Consider the following 19,963-nt stretch of genomic DNA (forward strand, 5'->3'; position numbering starts at 1 on the left):
AGCTGCCCACCGCCCCGCCTGTCCGCCCTGCCCTCCAGGAGCCACAGAGCCCCGCGGGCGGTGCCGAGCCGCGGGCTGAAAGCGGCCCCGCAGGACGCGGGGACTACAACTCCCATGGTGCCCCGGGGCGCGATCGCCGCGCCGGACGCCGTAGTGCTCACGTGACGCCGGCAGGTGTCACATGACCGGCCGGTGAGGCAGGGACCGCCGGAGTCGCAGCCGCTCCGCATGGCCAACGTCGCCAAGAAGGTGTCGTGGTCCGGCCGCGACCCCCGCGACGACGAGGACGAGCGTGCCGGGGAGACAACCCCGCTGCTCAACGGAACCGGGCCCGGCGCGGCGGGCGGCGCCCGGCAGGTGATGCGGGGTGGGCCCCGGGCACGGGGTGCGTGGCTCCCGGCTGCTGGGAACGCCCTTTTAATTCCTGCTTCCAGTGTCGTTCTGTGGGAGAGCCCGATCCTTATCAGTCTGCTGCCGTGCGGGTCTGGCAGCTGGACGTGATGGTGTATGTATGGAGGCAAAGAGAGAGTCCGGGGTGGGCGGTGTTTTTAGCGCAGAAAGGCCCCTTCCTTCTTTGTAAATCGCTTTGGAGAAGTTAATCTCATCCTAAAGTAAGCTTCTGTGTGATGCTCGGAGAGTTGGGGCTGTGATTTGGGCCAGGCTGAGTCCATGGAGCACTGCTGTGTGCGTGCTGGGTGGGAGAGGGGCTGCCTGAGCACAGAGCTGGTGAATTTCCTATGGAAAGTTTGTGGGAAGCCTTCAGCATAGTTAGGAAGGCAGGCTTTGGCAGCCTTTAGCCTGGTTCTGTTGTCTGGCATGGTTCTGTGCTGCCCTGCTCCTGGGTAGATCAGAACAGCAGGCTTGTTAGATTAATTAGAGAAAAATTCAGGGTTTGTTAGGCTGCAGGTTTCTGGTGTGGCTGGGCAGGATGGGGGCACAGCTGGCTGGCTGGAATCGGCTGTGGTCCTGCAGCTGTTCTGATCTGGAAGGAGAAATAAGGTCAGTACAGCACCTCTGGGTGTATCTACAGCATGCTGCCTTTACAAATCACATGGTGAGAGCTGCAGGTCTGAGGCATGGTAAGGGAAGGATTAATCAGATCTCTTGGCTGGGGGTCAATTAGAAAAAGGGTTTCTGTGAGTAGCTTTGAAGAAACAGCAGGGACAGCGGGCGGGGTGAGACCTGCCCCTGCTGGTCTGTGTTTATTGCCACTGTGTTTATTCCCTGATGGTCCAGCTGGTGACAGAGCACTGCGTGTTGTTTCCCTTAGAGCACAGGAGTGAGTGCTGTACTGTAGCTCTCAGCACGGGGTGGGGATGATGGGCAGCAGGGTGGGCGCTGACCTGGCAGCACAGGTCAGCACAGCTGCTTCTTTCCACAAGTGGTCCTGTGACCTTAATGCCAAACAGCTCAGTAGGACCCTTTGTAGCTCTGTGCTGCTACAAGCACAGCCATATGGGTACGTGAGGAGGAGAGCAGGTCTCTGGCAATGTCCTCATACCCCCATAACTGTCTATGGCCAGGTTACACCAATAGGAACCAGCTGGGTGTGATGACAGCATGGTACCAGGCAGGGGGTACTGAGAAGTGGGGACGGGATAGCTTTGGCAGAGGGTGGAGCTGTTTTTGTGATGGGAGACTTTGTTTTGGGTCATGATACTACAACAGAAATGGCACCCAATTGGGGTTTCTTCCCCTTGCATGTTCTTTTAATGGAAATGAAAGTGATTTTAAAATCACGAAAGGAAATACGGGTCTGTAGTTCCCCAGCTAACTTCTGCGAGTGACTGAGAGCTGGTGGGTGGGAGGTGAGAGTGCCCTCAGTGCGTGTGTCCATGGTGACAGAGGTGAGCTGCAGGGATGTGCTTGGGCTCTCTGTTCTGGGGTTTGCTGGCTCAGGGGAGCTGAGCACAGCACCAGAGCTGGGTCAGCCTTCATCCCATCAGGACCTGGCTGTGCTGCTGTGCAAGGTGCTGTCTGCACATCTGAGCATCACGTGCCCCAAGGTGTGGGTTGCCCTCCTCCCATGTTTTCACGTTGCATGGAACAAATTCTCAAACTGAGAAGTGGGTGGATGACTTCAGTAAGAGCAGCCAATTCCCATCATTAGCTTGAGGTGTGTTTTGTTTTGTTTTTTTTTTAACTAATATTTTTTTTGCTACCCCTTGAGGGTGCATTCTGTATGTGTACTACAGTGCCTTGTCTTTGGGACCTGTGCGGTGCTTATGCTCCTGAGGGTGCCAGGGAAGGGGAGGGTGGGCAGGGGGTTGTCAGGCTATGGGATTGCTCATATTCCCCCATGGACCACAGTGAGCTGTCCGGTGGCATGACAGGAGTTATCTTTTCCCACCACTGAGCAGAGCCAGGAGGGCACTGGGGGCTGAAAGCCCTCTTGCTTATACAGTGCAGGCTGCTGGTGTGGTTTGTGCACAGTGCTTTATCTCACTGATAACAAAACCACGAGCATTCAGAGCTTGTTAGTGAGGAGCAGGGTGGTGATAGAGAACTGCTCATGGAGGGTACTCTGTGTCTCTGGGGGGTGGTTGTGGATGCAGTGCTGTCCTGCAGGTTTGGCCTTGCTGGCTGCCCTGCAGATGAGTTATGGAGCAAAAGCTCCATTTGTGGTTCTGCAGAGTCCAGTTAGCAAGGCACTAAAAGCCCACTGTGTACACAGGCAGTGTTTGCTTTGTGGCTGTTCTAGATAGCCTTGTTTGAAGTTGTTCCTCTATTCACAAGCCAGTGTCGTGTTGTGACCGCTCTCTGAGACACATCACTGCTGTGATGGGCTTTCTCTAAGCAGTTGTTCCCTTGCTGCAATTCTACTGCTTCCTGACCTATGGATATGGGGCTTTGAGGAATGTGTGGCCTTATCTCCTCTGTAACCCCTCATCAGGTCACTGGGACAGCATGAAGATCTCCCTGAGCCAACAGGACTGCTGAGGGCTGGGTGACATCACCTTCCTCTGCCGGTGGGGAGGTCCCAGGTGTCCCCATCTGGGATGGGAGAGCTGATGATCTGTCTGCATCCTCTGGGTTCTGACAACATGTGTGCTGTTGTAGGGGCACTGCAGTCACGCCAACATCATATGTGCCTGGGAACAGCAGGCTGTGCTTGGAAAGCATCCAGGCTGGGGTCATGCTGCCTGGGCTGCACATCTCTGAGCCGTGCACAGATAATCCTCTGTCTGCGTCTGTTGTCCCATTTCCCCTGTTCCTCCTGTGGAAAATGGGTGTGATGGAAAAAGCCTTTTGCTGTTCTTCCAGCATGTGATCCTTGTGCTGGCAGGATGGAGCCAGCTGTGCTCTAAATGTGCTCAGCCTGTCTGAGTGCTGCCTGCTGCCAGGGTTCAGGATGAGCTGGGCAGGGATTCTGTTATACAAGCAAGATGTTTTCAAATGTAACACGGAATCCAGCTTCAGGTCCGACTGCAATTCCTTTTCTTTCCTGTTTGTGTTCCAGTGCTCTATAATCACTTGGGGGAGCAGGCTGGTGCCTGCAAAAGCTCCCCCTGCTCCCATGTGTCCCTGCATGGTTAACAGCATTGGTCTGCCTGCCTCCTAGGAGTTTTACTGGTGCTGAGCTGGAGGGTTTGGGAAGTGGGGGCGAAGCCCATCCACAGGTCAGGGAGTAAATGAGTGTGTGGAGCAGATGGGGAAAAGGGAAAATAGGTCAGGCTGCAAACACAAAGGGGTGTTCTTCATTGCAGTGACGTGCGTGGCTCCCGCTGCTCTGGCCTGCGCGTTCCAGGCGGGATCTGTGGGGATTAAAGCAGGAGGGGCTCTAGCTGGGATCTGCAGCTTGCAGGCCCCTGCAGAGAGGGGCTGCCCTGCTGGGACCTTCCTATTGCTCTTCAGTGCTCCTTTATTCTCTGGTCCTTCAGCTGTTTGGGAGTAGGGCTATCAGAGGGGTGAGAGGCTGCAGAAGGGAAGATGTGGATGTTGAGAAATGGTGTTTGGGCTGTTCTTAGTGGCAGTGCTGCTCTCACGCCCTTGTATATCCCCATGTTTCATAACAGCAGCGGGTGAGGGCAGCTCTCTTGCTGCTGCTGGGGCTCCGTGTGCACTGCTGGGCTGGTTCAGCCTGAGCCCAAGCCTGTCTTGGCCCAGAAAAATCCCCAGACTCCTGTGTTGTGCAATTGTGCTGCTCGTAACAAGCCTGAGGGCTCACCAGAGAAAGGAGAACCTTCCCGGCACTGTCCTGGGCGCTGCTGAGCAGTGCTGGTGTCCCTGCTTGTGCACACAGTGCTGGCAGCCAGCCTAGGCGCTGTGCTGTGCCCAATGCACTGAGGGTTTTGAGGGAAGTGAACGTGCTGGTGTGCTCATCTCCCTGGCCTCTTGCAGAGCAGGTGGAGGAACAAAAAGTGCCGTTGGCCATCCCTTATTGCTGCCTGGCTGAGGAGTAGCCCTGACTGCTTGGGGGCTGGTCTGTCCCCCCTTCCAACACCTCACACCATTCCTGGACAGCGCTGGAGCTTGGCAGGGAGGCACAAGGGGTGGACAAACACAAGCTCTGGCCTTCCGTGGGGATTCCATGCATGGAAGCACTTTGAGGAGCAGGACCCAGCCTGGGCCTGAGGGTGTGCTGTGTGCAGCTGGCACCAGCTGGGCCATCTGCTGGTGGTGCATTCAGGAACTGACTTTGTTCTCTCTTCTCTTTGTAGTTCACTCCTTCCTCCTTTCTGCGCCCTGGACAGCTGAGCAATGTGGATCTCAATGAGGACATCCATGAGCTGGTGAGTGGCACTGAGAGGGGATGTGACTGAGTTTCCTTACTGTGAAATAACCCATGGGGATGCTCCCAGGGCAGCAGGGTTAGCCATGGGACACTGTGAGTGCTGCTCTTTCTCCCCCATCCTGCTTGTCATGTGAAGGTTCCTGCATGGCCATCCTTGGGTCTTGAGTGCTGCAGCTATTGAAAGGCATTTCTGTTGCTGGTTCCAGCTGGAATACTTGTGACTGGGTTGCTGTAGCATATCTTAATGCAGTGCTTTGGAGGAAAGACTGGGCCAGTTCTGGATGTAGCTGTAATGCAGGACTGGAAGAAGGGCAGTGATGCCATTGGGACCCCTCCTGCAGCCCCAGTGAATGCCTTAAATCAGAGCTGGGAGAAGCTTGCATGATCAAAGGCATTTATGAAACAGAATTTAGTTTCTACTCGAAAGCACAATCGGCTTGAAATAGCTCCTTGCTTTAAGCCAAAGGAATTTCCTGTTGCGGTGAAATGTTGCCCTCCACTGGGAGCACAGAGCTGCTGTGATTTATTAAAATAGCAGTTTGGTGCAGGCTGTGCAGAACCTCTGCCTGCCTGGTCCCTGCTCTGCTGTACCTGTGGCTGCCCATGGGACACGTCCTGCTTGGGGACGGTCCTGGAGGGCCAGGGGTGCACACACAGAGGGCTATTTGATCTGACTTAAATCTGCACACACTGAGCAGTGGGAAACTGCCCTGGGCACTAAGACTGCTCTCTCTCTGGTCCTTCCTGTGCTTCCTGGGTGCTCATGCAGTAAAACCAGCACCAAGCCAGCATTATGGCATGAGTATTTCTGTGTCAGTTGCTGGTTGCCCTCAGGGAGGCAGGCAGGGACCCTGCCAACCTCTGTGTCTTGACCCACAGGAGACAGAGCTCCCCCGGCCGCATCCCAACGAGATTCCCCACAATGAGAAGCTCCTGTCGCTCAAGTACGAGGTATGTGCATCCCTGCTTCTTCCTCAGCTCTGCTGCTGCCAGCTGCCCTCTCTGAGGCACTGGTGAGGGATAGCTCTTGAGTGAGGTCTCAGATTGGCCCTCCCCTGGCATAGGGGTCTTTCCCAGCATTAGACACTAACAGCATCTCTCTTCTCTGAGCTAGAGCCTGGACTATGACAACAGTGAAAACCAGCTGTTCCTGGAAGAGGAAAGAAGGATAAACCATGCGGTGAGCCCTGCCACGACCTGGTTATCCATCGTCCCTGCACACTGACACCATTCAACCATTGCTCCCTGTGTGCCAGGGGAATGCGGTGCTCAGCAGCAGTGCTTGAGCTGTGTGGTTTGATGGGTGTCCACCAGTTTGCAATGGGCAGGGGGACCAGCTCTGCAGGAGCCCAGTGTGGCACAGGGGAGGGATGAGGAGCTCGCCTGGGTGCCGTGGTGATATTGCTGGGCAGGGTAGAACACCTGCAGTGGGGAACGTCCTATCCTGGGGACTTTGGGAGCTAGTACTGCAGCAAGGTAGAGCAGGAGAGTGTGCTGAGAGGCTTGATGGAGGCAGGCGAGCTGGGAAAGCTTGTCTTCCAGCCAGAGATCCCTCGGAGGCACAACAGCACTGGGGGTTGCCTTGAAATAGGTCAGGCTTTACAGTCCTATGCCAAGCAGAGGATAAAGAAGGTTGGGACTTGACTGGGAAGGTGGCCAGGTGGTCCGGAGCCCATCTTGATGCACACTAGGGGCTGTGGATGCAGGGTTGGGCAGCAGTGGGTTCTGATGGCTGTCTGTTTGTCTGTCAGGCCTTCCGGACCGTGGAAATCAAGCGCTGGGTCATCTGTGCCATGATTGGCATCCTCACCGGCCTCGTTGCCTGCTTCATTGACATCGTGGTGGAGAACCTGGCTGGGCTGAAGTACCGTGTGGTGAAGGACAGTATCCTTGCATGGAGCTGAGGCCTCCAGCCAGGCAGGATCTGTGTTTTCTGCTCCCGGTGGCAACAAGAAGGATGTTGGAGGAGAGGGCAGCTTCCTTCTGGGCTTGGTGCACAGGTCCTGCTGCTCTCAGCACTGCTCTGAGGTGCTGCCTGCATCCAAGTGCTCCCATCGATGCACTCTGCACACCACGGCCTCAGGAGCCCCATGGTGATGCTTTGTGATGGTGGGAGGGATATTCCTGAGTTGATAGCAGCCTTTCCTTGATCCTTCTCCACAGACATCGACAAGTTCACAGAGAAAGGGGGCCTGTCTTTCTCTCTGTTACTCTGGGCCACTCTGAATGCCAGTGTGGTGATGGTGGGCTCTGTTATCGTTGCTTTTATAGAGGTGAGGGTTTGGAGGCTGCCTGTGAGGAGGTACTCCTGTAACATCCATCAGATGTGTTCCTGCTGAACTGGCCCTCTGAAGCCCAACGCCTTGGTGTTGGCTGGAAACATCTGTGCTGTAAGGTTTCTCCTTAGGTGGCAGGCTGTCAGGATGTGCTGCCTTCATTTGCAGCCCCAGCAGCCTGGGGCAGGGGAGGTGGCAGAAGGGCATGCTTCAGCCTTGGATGTGGGTGCACCTCTTGCAAATTAAGTCAGTTCATGCAAGCTCTGAACTGGGCTCAGCCTCTTTGCTTTGCATGTTTGTGAGTAGGCAGGTTAGGTGCTCTAAGACACACTCAAGAGGAAAAGTCAGAAACTGGCAGCTGACTGGTGATGTCTGCAGGGCAAGTTGAGGCTGAGAGAGGGCAACGACCCCATGCAGGTCAGCAGCAGCCTCCTTGTTGCTTTGCCCTTGCTCTCTGGCAAAGTTTTCCCTGGCCACCAAGTGTGATCTTTCTGCAGGGAACAATCTTATGCTCCCCTAGAACTTGCTGACTGCATCTGTTTGCCCTTTGGGGCAGTGTGTCTGTGGGGGCACAGCAGGTGCCTCTCAAGAGCTTGTAAATAAGTTTGGAGCCTCCCCAAGATATGCTTGGTATATAAGCCTGTGCTTAGGGCCAGGGTAAGGTGGCAGCGTGTCCCCAGGCTCCATCCTGTATGTGATAGGTGCTGACTCCTTCCTGTTCCTCACAGCCCGTCGCAGCTGGCAGTGGCATTCCCCAGATTAAATGCTACCTCAATGGCGTGAAGATCCCACACGTTGTCCGCCTCAAGGTAAGAAGTGGGAGCTCACAGGATGAGTTCCTACTGCATGGGCCGGGCTGGAGCAAACGTGCTTCATTCCTGTACCGTGGGGCATTCCCTCTGTGTTTGTGGCAGAGATGGAGCTGGGCTCACTGTAGCAGCCTGGGGTGCTCCTGTCAGCCTCGTGATGTGCTGTGCCTCTTGCTCTGTCTTGCAGACCCTGGTGATCAAAGTCTGCGGGGTCATCCTCTCGGTGGTCGGCGGCCTGGCTGTTGGGAAGGTGATGTGCATAAAGCTCTCTGTTGTGCTCCTGGGCTGTTGTTATCTGCTGCTGGCATGTTTGCCACAGCTCAGCACCAGCCCTGCGGTGACTTCCCGGTTTTATTCCCTGCCGGTCTGGTGTGTGGCTTAGCTGAGGGCAGGAGAGCAGCAGCCTGTGTCTGCCTGTGTTTGTCACCATGAATGTCAGTTGGGGGAGCACAGGTGCCACACTTGGACTTGGCTGACCTGCTGGGGCTGAAGGCAAGGAAGGCAGTCTTTGTAAGCTCCTGTCTGCTCTGCCAGAGGGAGTGCTGGTGGGAACAGGAGCCATGTGCTAGAATGAGGATCTGGGGCTGGGGAAGAAATTGCAAGGTCTCTATTGACCAAAATCCTTTATCACTGTACCTGCAGAGACAGAGCTGGTACAAGTATAGCATCCAGCTTCTTTAGGGCCATTACCCAGGGATCAGCATCCAACCTTCCCCAGTTTTCCTTAGCTGTAGTGGTTCTTCCTTCCGTGGTCTGACTCCACTCTCCTGCCTACAGGAAGGACCAATGATTCACTCTGGATCTGTGATTGCTGCTGGCATTTCCCAGGGAAGATCCACATCTTTGAAGAGAGACTTCAAGGTTGGTGCTCAGGGCAAGGAGTTCTGCTATAGGCTGAGCACAGAGCACAGTGCCTGGCTGGCCTTCCTGGTGTCAGAGCCCAGCCAAGCAGTGGGCTGGTGCAGCTCTGACTCCTCTGGGGAAGGTGCCATAGAGGAGGGAGCTGTGGACTCCATTTGGTGCCACCTGAATTCCCTCCTGTTGCTGCTTGTGGTACCCAAAACAGCTCCATGGGGTTCTGCTGGTGGCAAGGGGTTGTAACTGTGTCTCCTCCGATCTCATGCCTTTGGCCATGCCTGAACCTGCCTTCACTTTTGGTATTTCAGATCTTTGAGTACTTCCGCAGAGACACAGAAAAAAGGGACTTTGTCTCAGCTGGAGCTGCTGCCGGCGTCTCTGCGGCGTTTGGTGCCCCCGTGGGTATGTGTGTCAGCTCTGATGCTGAGCAGTGCTGCGTGCATCTCTCAGGGGGCTGCTCTTGCCTTCAGGGATCTGCACGGGGCACTGCAGGAGCCTGGGCTGGGACGGCCCCTCATTTACTTCCAGGCTCAGGTTCTTGCTTGGAAGCCCAGAGGTTGGGTGTTGCATGGTAGGAATCTATAAGCTACTCAGTCTGGTGTGCTGCCAACCTCTGCCAGTTCCAGGATTGAGAAGGGGAACTGTGTCTGCTCTGTGGTTATGCCATGAGCCTTCCTGAGAAATGCCCACCACTCCTCCATGCTGCCCTGCCCTGCCGTGCAGATCTTGGGAAGAGAGGAGGGGGTTACCTGTGTCTGATCCTAAATGTTGTTTCCTGGGATGGAGGAGAGGCAGTGAAGAGGCTTTGCTACAAACAGTATATCAAGTGTGTTGGGCTTGGTTGGTCCCTTTGCTTGATTCCGGGAGCTGTGGGGCACGTGAGCTGGGATGGATTTGGCTGCCTTGGCTGGTGCTGAGAGGTGAGAGTCTGTGGCACGTGCCTGTTGTGAGGATGTTTGTGTCTTGCACTTGCAGGGGGTGTCCTCTTCAGCTTAGAGGAAGGAGCTTCCTTCTGGAACCAGTTCCTGACATGGAGAATTGTAAGTGCTGCAAAGCAGAAGCAGTAAATTAAGACAGGCCTTAATCCAGTTAACGCAGGCTGCGATGGCGCTGAGGCATCATCTTTCCTCCTGTGCCCTGAGGCTCCATATCCTACAGCTGTGTGCCTCCTTTCATCCTTCCCTTGGGCAGCTGTGTAATGCATTGCAGAGGTCATGGCATCCCAAATTCCCTTTTAGCTCCCAGGGGCTAAATTTGAGTCTGTCTGAGTGAGGTCTCATTTCCTGAAGCTGCCAACTCCTTTTCCAAGGGAGCTGCCACAGGGCAGAGGAGAGGTGAGGAGTGAGGAGGAGTGAGTCCGTGGTTGGTGTAGCCTGCCCAGAGCGTGTCCATGGGGAATGTGACACTTGTCCCCAGCACATCCTGGGTATCAAGTCCATGGGGGATATTTGGGGATAGTGTGGATGGAGCTGGGCTGGCTCTGTCTAGCAGTAATTATGTGCTGCATCTCTTTTTAGTTCTTTGCCTCCATGATCTCCACGTTCACTCTGAACTCTGTCCTGAGTGTTTACCACGGCAATGCTTGGGATCTGTCCAGCCCTGGGCTCATCAATTTTGGCAGGTTTGATAGCGAGGTATGCCACAGATTCTTCTGCCGGGGAAGTTAGAGGCACTCAGGGGTTCTGGGACTTCAGTCTCTCTTAAAATGTTGCCTGGGGCAGGCTCTGGGGTCTGGCTGGATCCCAGCTTCACCAGCATGAGTAGAAGGTGTTCCTGCAGCCCCTGCTGGGTCTAGCTGCTAAGGAGCATTCAGGGCACATCCTGGGGCTGCTCCAGGCATGCTGCCACAGACAGACAGTGACTGGCAGTCAAATGTCCAGAAGATCTGAAACCCATCTCTTGTTTGCAGAAAATGGGATACACGATCCAGGAAATTCCTATCTTCATCTTTATGGGAGTAGTTGGTAAGGGAATTCTGCTCTTTCGATCCAATTAGTATGAATCATTGCCTCTGTTCTGTCTGGGCCTAAAAAGCTTCAGGATCTACTTTCCTGGGGGGAGTGGAAAATCCATTAACTCAAGAGCAGAGGCTGTTTGTGGAATTTATGGGGGTGAGAGCAGGATCCTGGGCCAGCCCCTCACCCTTGTAACAAAGGAGAGAACATGTAATCTGTATCCTGCAAAATCCTCTGTGGGGTTGGGGTGTTGCAGTCATGGACAGCCCTGTGCTGCCACGTGCCCTGGGGCAGCCAGTCATGCTGAGTGTGTCATCGTTGTCTCTCTGAACTTCCCCTTTTCTCTTGGGTCTTGTGTGGCTGTAGGAGAACCTGAGACTTGCATGCTGACTCTTCCCTCCTTTCCACTCGCAGGTGGGATCCTGGGGGCTCTGTTCAATGCCCTGAATTATTGGTTAACGATGTTCCGGATCAGGTAAGAGCTTGTGGGTAGCCAAAATAATTCAAGTGGGTTGGCTGATATCTTCTGTGCTTCCCGGTTGTGATGTTCCCAGCCAAAGCCAGGCTGTAACCTCATGCATAGTGGCAGCAGCCCCTGAAACCTGACAGATAAAGGTGCCATGTGCCTCTTGCTGCCTGCACCCAAGGCTTTGACCCACATCATCCCTCCTTTGCTATGATCCTGCTAAGTATTTATTCTTAGTGACTTGGCTGCTCAAACAAGTGCAAGTACTGTGCAAGACATGATTGCAGCATGAGAGCAATGAGAGAAAGATTGCTGCTGAGCCCATCAGAACCCACTCTGGCACAGCCATACTTGCCACCAGCATTTCAAACCCCAGAACCAGCCTTGGGATGTCAGAGAGGGGTGACCTGTGGCATCAGCAGAGCTGGTGAAGGGTCTGCAGCATCTCCCAGGGCATCACTCCTCCTGGGGTGAAGCTTACTGGGCTTGGCTCTCTGCTGCCCTCCCTCTCCTGGCACAGCCTTCCATTTCCTGCAGCCTGTAAGGCTTGCTGCATCTCACCTCTGGCAGCCTTGGGTGCTGCTGTGGCAGAGCTGAGCTCACTGCTCTGCTCCCTTTCAGGTACATCCACAGGCCTTGCCTCCAGGTGATTGAGGCCATGCTGGTTGCGGCGGTGACGGCGGCCGTGGGCTTCGTCATGATTTACTGCTCTCGAGACTGCCAGCCCATCCAGGGGAGCTCAGTGGCCTATCCTCTGCAGGTAGGAGATGCTGGTGAGCTGCACCTGAGGTGAGGGATACCCTGAGCCTGAGCAGGGGAGTGAGACTCTGCTGGAGCTTGTGGCCCTGGGCTTGCTGGTTCCCCTGCAGCCACTGCCCTCTGCTCTGTGTGGAGCTGGAGACCTTGAGTTTGCTCTGGACTCCTTGCCTTAACACCCATCTCAGAGATGTGAGCCCCACCTGGGCTGTGGTGTTGCTTTGCACAGGTCTCTGTCACCAGCAGCACAGTAGCAGGAGGGAAGTGCTGTGGCATTGGTGTGCTTGCTGTGTGCAGTCCCCCCAGCTCTGCACCAACTGGAGAACGGCCGCTTGCCCTGCTGTGGGGCAGCTCATAGCTGACAGTCCTAACTCTTTCTTTCCTTCCCTTCCAGCTTTTCTGTGCTGACGGAGAGTACAACTCCATGGCAACTGCCTTCTTCAACACACCTGAGAAGAGCGTTGTCAACCTCTTCCATGACCCTCCAGGTCTGTGTACCAAGTGAATGCTTCCTTGAAGAGCAGTGCAGGACAGAATGTGCGCACAGTGGCTGACCTGTTCCCTTGTTGCCTGTGGGATGGGGTGGGGTATGATTAGTGTGGCTTAAAGAGGGCACGGTGAGGTCCAGAAAAGCACTGTGTGGGGCTGTAGGCAGTGGCTGCTGTGGCTACCAGCAGCTGAGTACCCCTGCAGTGCTGCAAACAGGAGGTGCTGGTGTTCCTCTGCTGTGGCCATGCACCCATCAGGGCAGATCTGCCCTGAGCCTTGTGCTGGCTGCAGGGCACAGTGCTGTGCTGGGTATAACAGTGGTCTGGTTTTTCTACCAGCAAGCAAATTCTGATCTTAACAACAAAGCTGCTCCTTTCCCTGCTACCCAAGGAGATGTCAGCTCCTTTGCTGCAGCAGAGGGAGGGAGGGATGGGTGCTGTGTTTGGAGGCACCATAAGCTGAGCCAAAGGGCTCTGCCCTCAGGGCTGCCTGTGAACAAGGAACCAGTTTTGTCTGTTAGCAAGCTGTCATTCTGATCTGTGTGGGAGCGTGACTGACCCTTGCTTGCTCTCTGAAGTCTGTCCTGGAAATATCTCTGGCTGGTTTCTTACTTAGCTGGGCTTCTTGCCCCTGAATGACTTTACCTTCTGGGTAGGTTGTGGAGGTGGATTTTGGAGTTTGGATCTGTGTGAGAAATGAAATCTGGCTTTTAGACTTCAGCTCTTATTTCCTTTGGACCCCGTGTAATGCTAAAGTGTTCTCTGCCCCCTGGAGCTGCTGCTTTGATCTAAAAGCTGTTCTGGGACCAGTTCACCAGTGCCTCTGCCCACCAGACCTTGTCCTCCAGTGCTGATGGTCCCTCAGGGCTTTGCAAAGTTTGTCACGCTGCCCTGCAGGAGGGGCTACTGGCTGTTCTCCCATGGCTGTAGTGCTGTTCAGGCTGTCGGACTGGCACTGATTCCCTGTTCTCTTCCCACCCCAGGTTCCTACAACCCCATGACACTGGGCATGTTCACCCTGATGTATTTCTTCCTGGCTTGCTGGACGTATGGCCTCACGGTGTCTGCAGGGGTCTTCATCCCTTCCCTGCTGATCGGTGCTGCCTGGGGGCGGCTGTTTGGCATCTCCCTGTCCTACCTGACCAAGGGCTCGGTGAGCACTTGATGAGAAGGAGCAGTGCAGCTTCTCGCTCACCTCCTTTGCTGCTGACCTGGCTGTGCACGCAGGCAGTGGGCATGGAGCTGGCTGAGAGCCTGGCACAGTGGTCTGGAGAAACGCGGGGTGGGTTGACTCCTCACTTGATGTTCTCCTGAGCAACATCTGGGTTTTTCCCTGGCCCTGACAGAGCCCTGCTGACATACGGGCTGTGCAGGCAGCTTCTGGCATGCTTTGCTCCTTCAGAAGTGGGGTTTGGGGCTGGGGCACTGCCCGTTATCTCTGTGTGCCCTGGAGCTAGTGGCTCACTCAGTCTCTTCTTTCTCCTGTGCTCAGATCTGGGCTGACCCTGGGAAGTACGCCCTGATGGGAGCTGCTGCACAGCTGGGTGAGTCGCTGAGTTGCCCCCCTTGGGGGTTCATGGCCACATTCAACTCGTGTCATAGTGAAGGTGGCGTGGGGAAAAAACGCTCTCTGCTTCTCTGATGAAGATTTTCCCCTAGTTGGAGTGCAGCCTGTACTGTCAGGTTAAAACCCAACCTCACAACACTACCAAGTGCTGGCAGCACTGTGGTGGAAATGAGGGCTGGGCTTGTCCAGGGCAGATCCTGGGGCTGGAGGTGCCTGGGAGCTCTGGCCTCCCCTAACCTGCCCCAGAGCCCTGTCACTGTGTGGTTTGCTGTCACTTGGTGACTGGCTCCTGCCTGCAAAGCCAGCAGAGGGGAGCGGTGTCCCTTGGTGGGTTGGATGTGGTGCCTTTGTGAGAGTCCTGGGTTGCTGTGCAGAAACTGAAGGGTCTTGGGCGCTCTCCCCTGATCCCCTCGGGTGCTTCTTGCAGGTGGGATAGTGAGGATGACGCTGAGTCTCACTGTCATCATGATGGAGGCAACAGGCAACGTCACCTATGGATTCCCCATCATGCTGGTACTGATGACAGCAAAGATTGTGGGAGATTACTTTGTGGAGGTGAGGACTGGATGCATTCACTGTGAGCCTGGGATGGGGTGGGAGGCTGTGGGTGAGAATCTGGAGTACTGCAGAGCCAGGGGAAGCTGTAGGTGAGGACTGGGGCTTCTGCAGAGCCTTGGGAGGAGACCCTGGTATCTGATGCAGAGAGGAGCTGCTGCCTGGCTGTACTCCCTTGGCATATCTCCTGATGACATGACACTCCTTGCAGGGGCTCTACGACATGCACATCCAGCTGCAGAGCGTGCCCTTCCTGCACTGGGAGGCTCCTGTGACGTCCCATTCGCTCACAGCCAGGTAGGTGGACTGAGGGTCAGACACCTCTGGGGACAGCCCTGGGGTCATGCTGCTGCCAGCCCAGCCCCTTCCCCAGCAGGGTGATGTCTGTTCCCATGCCTCCCACGCTGTGGGGGCAGAAGACTGAGAGCTGTGCACTTTGGGGTGGATTTGGGGTGTGCTGCCATCTGGCTGTTTCACACTGACCCTTCTTTGCAGGGAAGTGATGAGCACACCTGTCACCTGCCTGCGGAGGATCGAGCGGGTGGGCACCGTTGTGGACATCCTCAGTGACACCTCCTCCAACCACAACGGCTTCCCAGTGGTGGAGAGCAACCCCAACACCACACAGGTGGGCTTGGGACTGCCTGGGGGGTTGTCTGTGCAAGAGATGGCTGTGGTGGTGGGACGTTGCTGCCCCAACCAGCCCTGCCTCATGCTGGGTGCTCTGTTGCAGGTGGCTGGGCTGCGGGGTTTGATCCTGCGCTCCCAGCTCATTGTCCTGCTGAAGCACAAGGTGAGTACACAGCAACCGTCCCAGGGATCAGGAAGCTGAGTGCTCCCCTCCAGAAGATCTGCCTACCCCATGCTTCTGGCCACTTCCCTCCCTGCCTGTGTGGGTGCCCTGGGGCTGTGCGGCTGAGTGCCTCAGTGAGCAGGGTGGTCCCTGAGGGCTCTCATTCCTCCCCAGGTTTTTGTGGAAAGGGCCAACCTGAGCCTGGTGCAGCGGCGGCTGAAGCTGAAGGATTTCCGGGACGCCTATCCCCGCTTCCCCCCCATCCAGTCCATCCACGTCTCCCAGGACGAGCGCGAGTGCATGATTGATCTGAGCGAGTTCATGAACCCCTCGCCCTACACTGTGCCGCAGGTAATGACTGCGGGCCGCTGCCCCTGTGGAGCCCACCACCAGCTGGGGGCACGCCGTGACTGCCACGGCCCCGCTCTGCCTTGCAGGAGGCGTCTCTGCCGCGGGTGTTCAAACTTTTCCGAGCCCTGGGCCTCCGGCATTTGGTGGTTGTGAATAATCACAATGAGGTGAGGCCCTGGGGCGGCTCATGGGGATACTGCTGTTGTCCCCACGTTCTGTTCGTTAGTGCGGGGCTTAATTCTGTCCTTTCCCTGGCAGGTGGTGGGCATGGTCACCCGCAAAGACCTCGCCAGGTACCGCCTGGGGAAGGAGGGACTGGAGGAGCTGTCGCTGGCACAAACGTGACGTGGGGCAGCACGACCCAGCAGAGTTGTGCCCTGGCCCCCGGCCCCTCTGAGACCAGGACCTTATTTTGGTGGAGGCAGGGAGAGGACAGGGTTGGCTTGTGGAGGCATCACGGTGCCTGGAGCACCGACCCAGCCACACTGCCCTGGCTCTCCGTGTGTTGCTGCCTTCTCCAGTCTGCTGGCTCCCCTTCTCCTCTTCCTCACTACTTCCTCTGCTTCCCTGAGGGATCAAAATACACGGTTAGCTCTGTTAGCTCCTTGCATAGGTTCATCACGGGTTGGGTGAAGGCAGGAGTGGGCCCAGGGGAGCTGGCATGCCCTGCTGAGCTGGGCCCAGTCTTTCTGCCACAGTCTCTGCCCTCTGTCTCTGCTGCCACCCTGGGCTGTCTGGGCCTGGCCCTGGCTGAGCACCCCGTATGGGGCTGGGTCAGGCTGTGTGGGGATGGGAAGTGGTGGGGCTCCTCCTGCTTCGAAGTCCCTGTCCCTTCTCCCTATGCTGCTGCCAACTGTGGGGGTGAGCCCTGTGCCACACTCCTGCAATTCTGCTCCTCTGGCTGGAGGAGTTCCCTGCCCTGCTGTGCAATAAAAGGGCTCCCATGGTTCAGCAGCTGCTGCCTCCATCTCTTTCTTGGCTCCCTCAGCTGCTTTGCCTCTAAGGGCAAGGTGTGAGGGATAGTGTGGCCATGCCTGGGCTCTAAGTGGGGAGGGGAAGAGGAGAACCCCCTTTTCCTTGGGGGGTGGTGGTCCTAGAGCATGGTTCCCTCTGACTCCTGCTCTCCTCCAAGTCCCAGAAGTGCTTCTTCAGTGATGCTGGGTCCTCAGCTGTGTTTCTGGATGTGCTGCAGTTTGGTCTAGACTGGCGCAGTAGCCTGGGTCCTGCTGGGCTGGGCCACAGGGGGAGACCGGTCTGCTTCTCCCTGGGTGAGGAGAGTTTCCAGCCCTCACATCCCCCTGGTGTAACTCCCCCTCCTCTGTCTTCCTTTGCCATCATCACTACAGGTGCTGGCCCTATCCCTGCTCCTTGCACTGCACCATGCCCTGCAGTGACAGCACCCTATGCTGTGCTCTGGGCTGAGAGCTGTGCAGGGCAGAGGAATGCTGGTACCTGTGGGCTTCCAACCACTTCTGTGCTGAAATAAACCCTGTTTGTACTTTTATTCTGGCATTGCCTGTCTCGTGCTTCCCTCCATCTCCTTGTGCTGTTGCTGGAGCTCAGCTCCCAGGATTGGTGCTAGGGGCTGTGAGCACTGCTCTGCCTGAGAATGCCAGGGATTTGGGGTGCTTGTATGGGGGGAGTGCTGCGTGTCACAGCCCCCTGGCGAGGGGTGGGTGCCCAGAGCTTCTTCCTGGGTGCTTTTCCCTTTCAAGGCCAACAAAGAGCCACTGTAATAAAGGGGGGAATGCCTTGGCTGGACCCTGGTAACAGGGCTGGGTTCCAGCAGCAGCTAGGAGGCCATGGAGAAGGGGAAGTCTCCAGCCTGGTTCCTGCTTGCTGGCAGTGCGGTGGCCCTGGGTCCGTATGGTGCTGCTGAGTCCCCCCACCCAGGCTGCAGTGCATTGCTGGCTGGCAGCTGGGTGCTTTGTGAGGCCCCACGTTGCCCTTTGCCCCGGCACAGCTGAGATAAGGGGATGGGATCCACCACATTGGGCCTGCCGAGCAAACACAGGCTGTGCTCCTCCAGCCTCTGCGTGTCCCTCCTCCTCCTCTTCCTGGAGCCGAGGGTGCTGTGCTGCAGCCCTTTGCCACCCAGGGCCAGGGATACTGTGGTGAAGGAAACCGCACGCGCTCATGCCTGTGGGAGTCATTTATTCACTCGTCCCATTGCTGGCTCCGACCCACTGGCTCCAAGCGTCCCATTGCCCATGGGTTGCTCATTACCTGGGCGGCGCGTGGCAGCCCTGAGCTGCAGCGGGTCGCAGTGGGTCACAGCCCGCTGTAGGGCTCGGCCTCCAGCCCCGCATGGCCCGGCACAGGAGGCAGCTCCCGCCCGCTGCCCGGCAGCTCCGGCCCCGGCTCCACCGTCCAGTGGGCCAGCAGGTCGCTGAAGTCAGGGGTGCCGGCGTGCAGGAGGCTGCCGGGGCCGGGACCCGGCTCCCTCCAGAAGGAGGGCGGCAGTTTCCTCCTGTGCATGGGGGTGATGTGGCCGTATTTCCTCTCCAGCCGCTGCGCCTTCCCGCTGACCGCCTGCGGTGCCAGGCACCGGCGCACGCCGTACTCAAAGAGCTCGGCCAGCGGCCCCAGCCTGTGTGCGGCGCCGTGGGCACCGAGTGCCGCCTCCGGCTGCGCCCGGCCGCCCCGTGCCGTGTGCCCCAGGCTGGGCGAGCTGCGGGGCGAGCTGCAGTCCTCGGGCACGCCGTGGCCGCCAGCGGCCTCCTCCCGGCCCCGCCGCCCGAAGTACCGCTGGATGTCGCAGCTGATGAGCTCTGAGAAGCGCAGGAGTCGCAGCGTGGTCTCTGCGGCACTGGGGCAGGCGGGCTCCGGTCCGCCGCTCTGCTCTGCTGCCTCCTCTTCATCCTCCTCCTCCTCTTCTTCGTCGTCCTCCTCGGAGAGGTCGGGGAAGTCGGGCTCGGGATGCGCAGGCAGGAGCAGGCCGTGCGGGAAGGGCGAGGGCAGCCGCAGCTCGGCCAGCGGCCGGATGACGCCGGCAGCCATGTCGGTGCAAAGGGACACCCCGGGGCCTGGGCTCACCCTGCGGGCAGGGACACGGCGTGAGGGTGGCACGCAGCCCCGTCCTCCCACCCTGTCCTGTCCTGCTGCCCCGCTGCGGTGTTCCGCCCTCAGGCATTGTGGGGCTGTGTCACACCGTGCCACCGCCAGTGTGGGGTGCGGGGCAGCGGGGATGTACCCCTGTCCCTGGGATGGGGGCCATGGGACACAGAACAGCAGGGATGTCCCCGCTGATCCATGGGACACAGGGCAGCGGGGGTGTCCCCTCTAACCCCGCTAAGTGCAGGGCAGTAGGGACGTCCCCAGTGAGATGTGAGGCGGCAGGGGCGTCCCATCCAAGTTGCAGGATGTGGAGCAGTACGAACATCCCCCGAGCTACAGAGTAAGGTTAGTGTTCCCCTGGACGTCCCCTGTTGCCCCAGGGCTCTGCGTGGTGGTGAATGGTGTTGAGCACCTCCCGCCCTGGGCACAGCACTGAACCCCATGGGCTGCACCGCCAGGATGCTGAGAGCCCACCACAAGGACCCCAAATGTTTCTCTGTTAGGGGATAAACCTGGCTCCCTCCCAGCACTGCTTTGTAGGCTCTGGCCACAGCTCAGTCCTGCCGAGCTGGATGAGGCCCCTCTATGCTCACTACAGAGCACTCAGCCACATGCCCCATTCCCCTCCACGGGCAAGTGATGGGCTCTGCTCCAGGGGCTCTGCACACCCTGCAGGGATGCTCACCTCCAGGAAGCAGGGAGAGCAGAGCTGCAGGGGCTGGAGGGCATTGCCCGGTGCCGTGTCTCCTGCAGTGCCCTGGCTCAGCCCGGCTCGGTCGGCACTCACCTTAGTGCTGCTGCCCGGCCATGCATAGGCTCCCGCGCCGTTCCCCCTCGCTGTCCCTCCACCTGGGCCTGAAGTATTTATAGCGGAGCAGCGAGCTGACGGCTGGCAAATATTTGGTAGCCGTATTGTAATAGTAGACTCGGTAAACAGAGCCAGGGTTTGCTTTAGCACCCAGCAACGGGAGAGCGGCGCGGGGAGGGACGCGGGGACGGAAGGCAGGGCTCACCTTAATGGCTCACTCGCCAGGGGATTTTCAAGTGTTGTTCCTGTAGATTCACCTATTAAATCGGCAGCCCCAGCTGCCAAACTGCCCGCACACTTGTACCGAGGGCTCTTATCTCCCCGCTGATTGGAGGTAGAATCAAGCTTTGTCAAATAGGCGTAAAATTAAATTTCATGCTATTTTGACTCCTGGAGTAGGGATCTTCTGAAGAACACGGTGCTTATCGAGCGCTGCCTGTGCAAACAGAGCTGTGGCTGCAGTGGGTGAACCCTCCAGACTGCAGCCTC

At 57.3% G+C, this 19,963-nt stretch overlaps 2 protein-coding genes across 3 annotated transcripts; one reads left to right on the plus strand and one right to left on the minus strand.

The window, feature by feature from the left end:
• Positions 1 to 228: 228 nt before the first annotated feature.
• CLCN7 (chloride voltage-gated channel 7) lies at positions 229 to 15,954 on the plus strand (the record flags this gene model as incomplete). 2 transcript variants are annotated; one of them, XM_079542849.1, is made up of 25 exons in its annotated part: positions 229 to 378; positions 4,662 to 4,733; positions 5,615 to 5,686; positions 5,850 to 5,915; positions 6,487 to 6,619; positions 6,899 to 7,008; positions 7,740 to 7,820; positions 8,008 to 8,070; positions 8,598 to 8,681; positions 8,987 to 9,080; positions 9,654 to 9,718; positions 10,196 to 10,312; positions 10,588 to 10,642; positions 11,048 to 11,108; positions 11,721 to 11,859; positions 12,250 to 12,343; positions 13,327 to 13,496; positions 13,836 to 13,887; positions 14,338 to 14,465; positions 14,677 to 14,762; positions 14,961 to 15,093; positions 15,199 to 15,258; positions 15,433 to 15,609; positions 15,696 to 15,776; positions 15,868 to 15,954. In XM_079542849.1, 25 exons carry the CDS (start codon positions 229 to 231, stop codon positions 15,952 to 15,954), a joined length of 2,430 nt encoding a protein of 809 aa, XP_079398975.1. The 2 variants fall into 2 exon arrangements, with proteins under 2 accessions (XP_079398975.1, XP_079398976.1); XM_079542850.1 differs by having other exon boundaries at positions 229 to 357.
• A 1,926-nt stretch (positions 15,955 to 17,880) lies between these two features.
• PERCC1 (proline and glutamate rich with coiled coil 1) lies at positions 17,881 to 19,479 on the minus strand (the record flags this gene model as incomplete). Its single annotated transcript, XM_079542958.1, has 2 exons — positions 17,881 to 18,646; positions 19,454 to 19,479. 2 exons carry the CDS (start codon positions 19,477 to 19,479, stop codon positions 17,881 to 17,883), a joined length of 792 nt encoding a protein of 263 aa, XP_079399084.1.
• Between the last annotated feature and the right edge of the window lie 484 nt (positions 19,480 to 19,963).

This window comes from Tetrao urogallus (assembly GCF_951394365.1).
Source record: "Tetrao urogallus genome assembly, chromosome: 15".
Classification (NCBI taxonomy): domain Eukaryota; kingdom Metazoa; phylum Chordata; class Aves; order Galliformes; family Phasianidae; genus Tetrao; species Tetrao urogallus.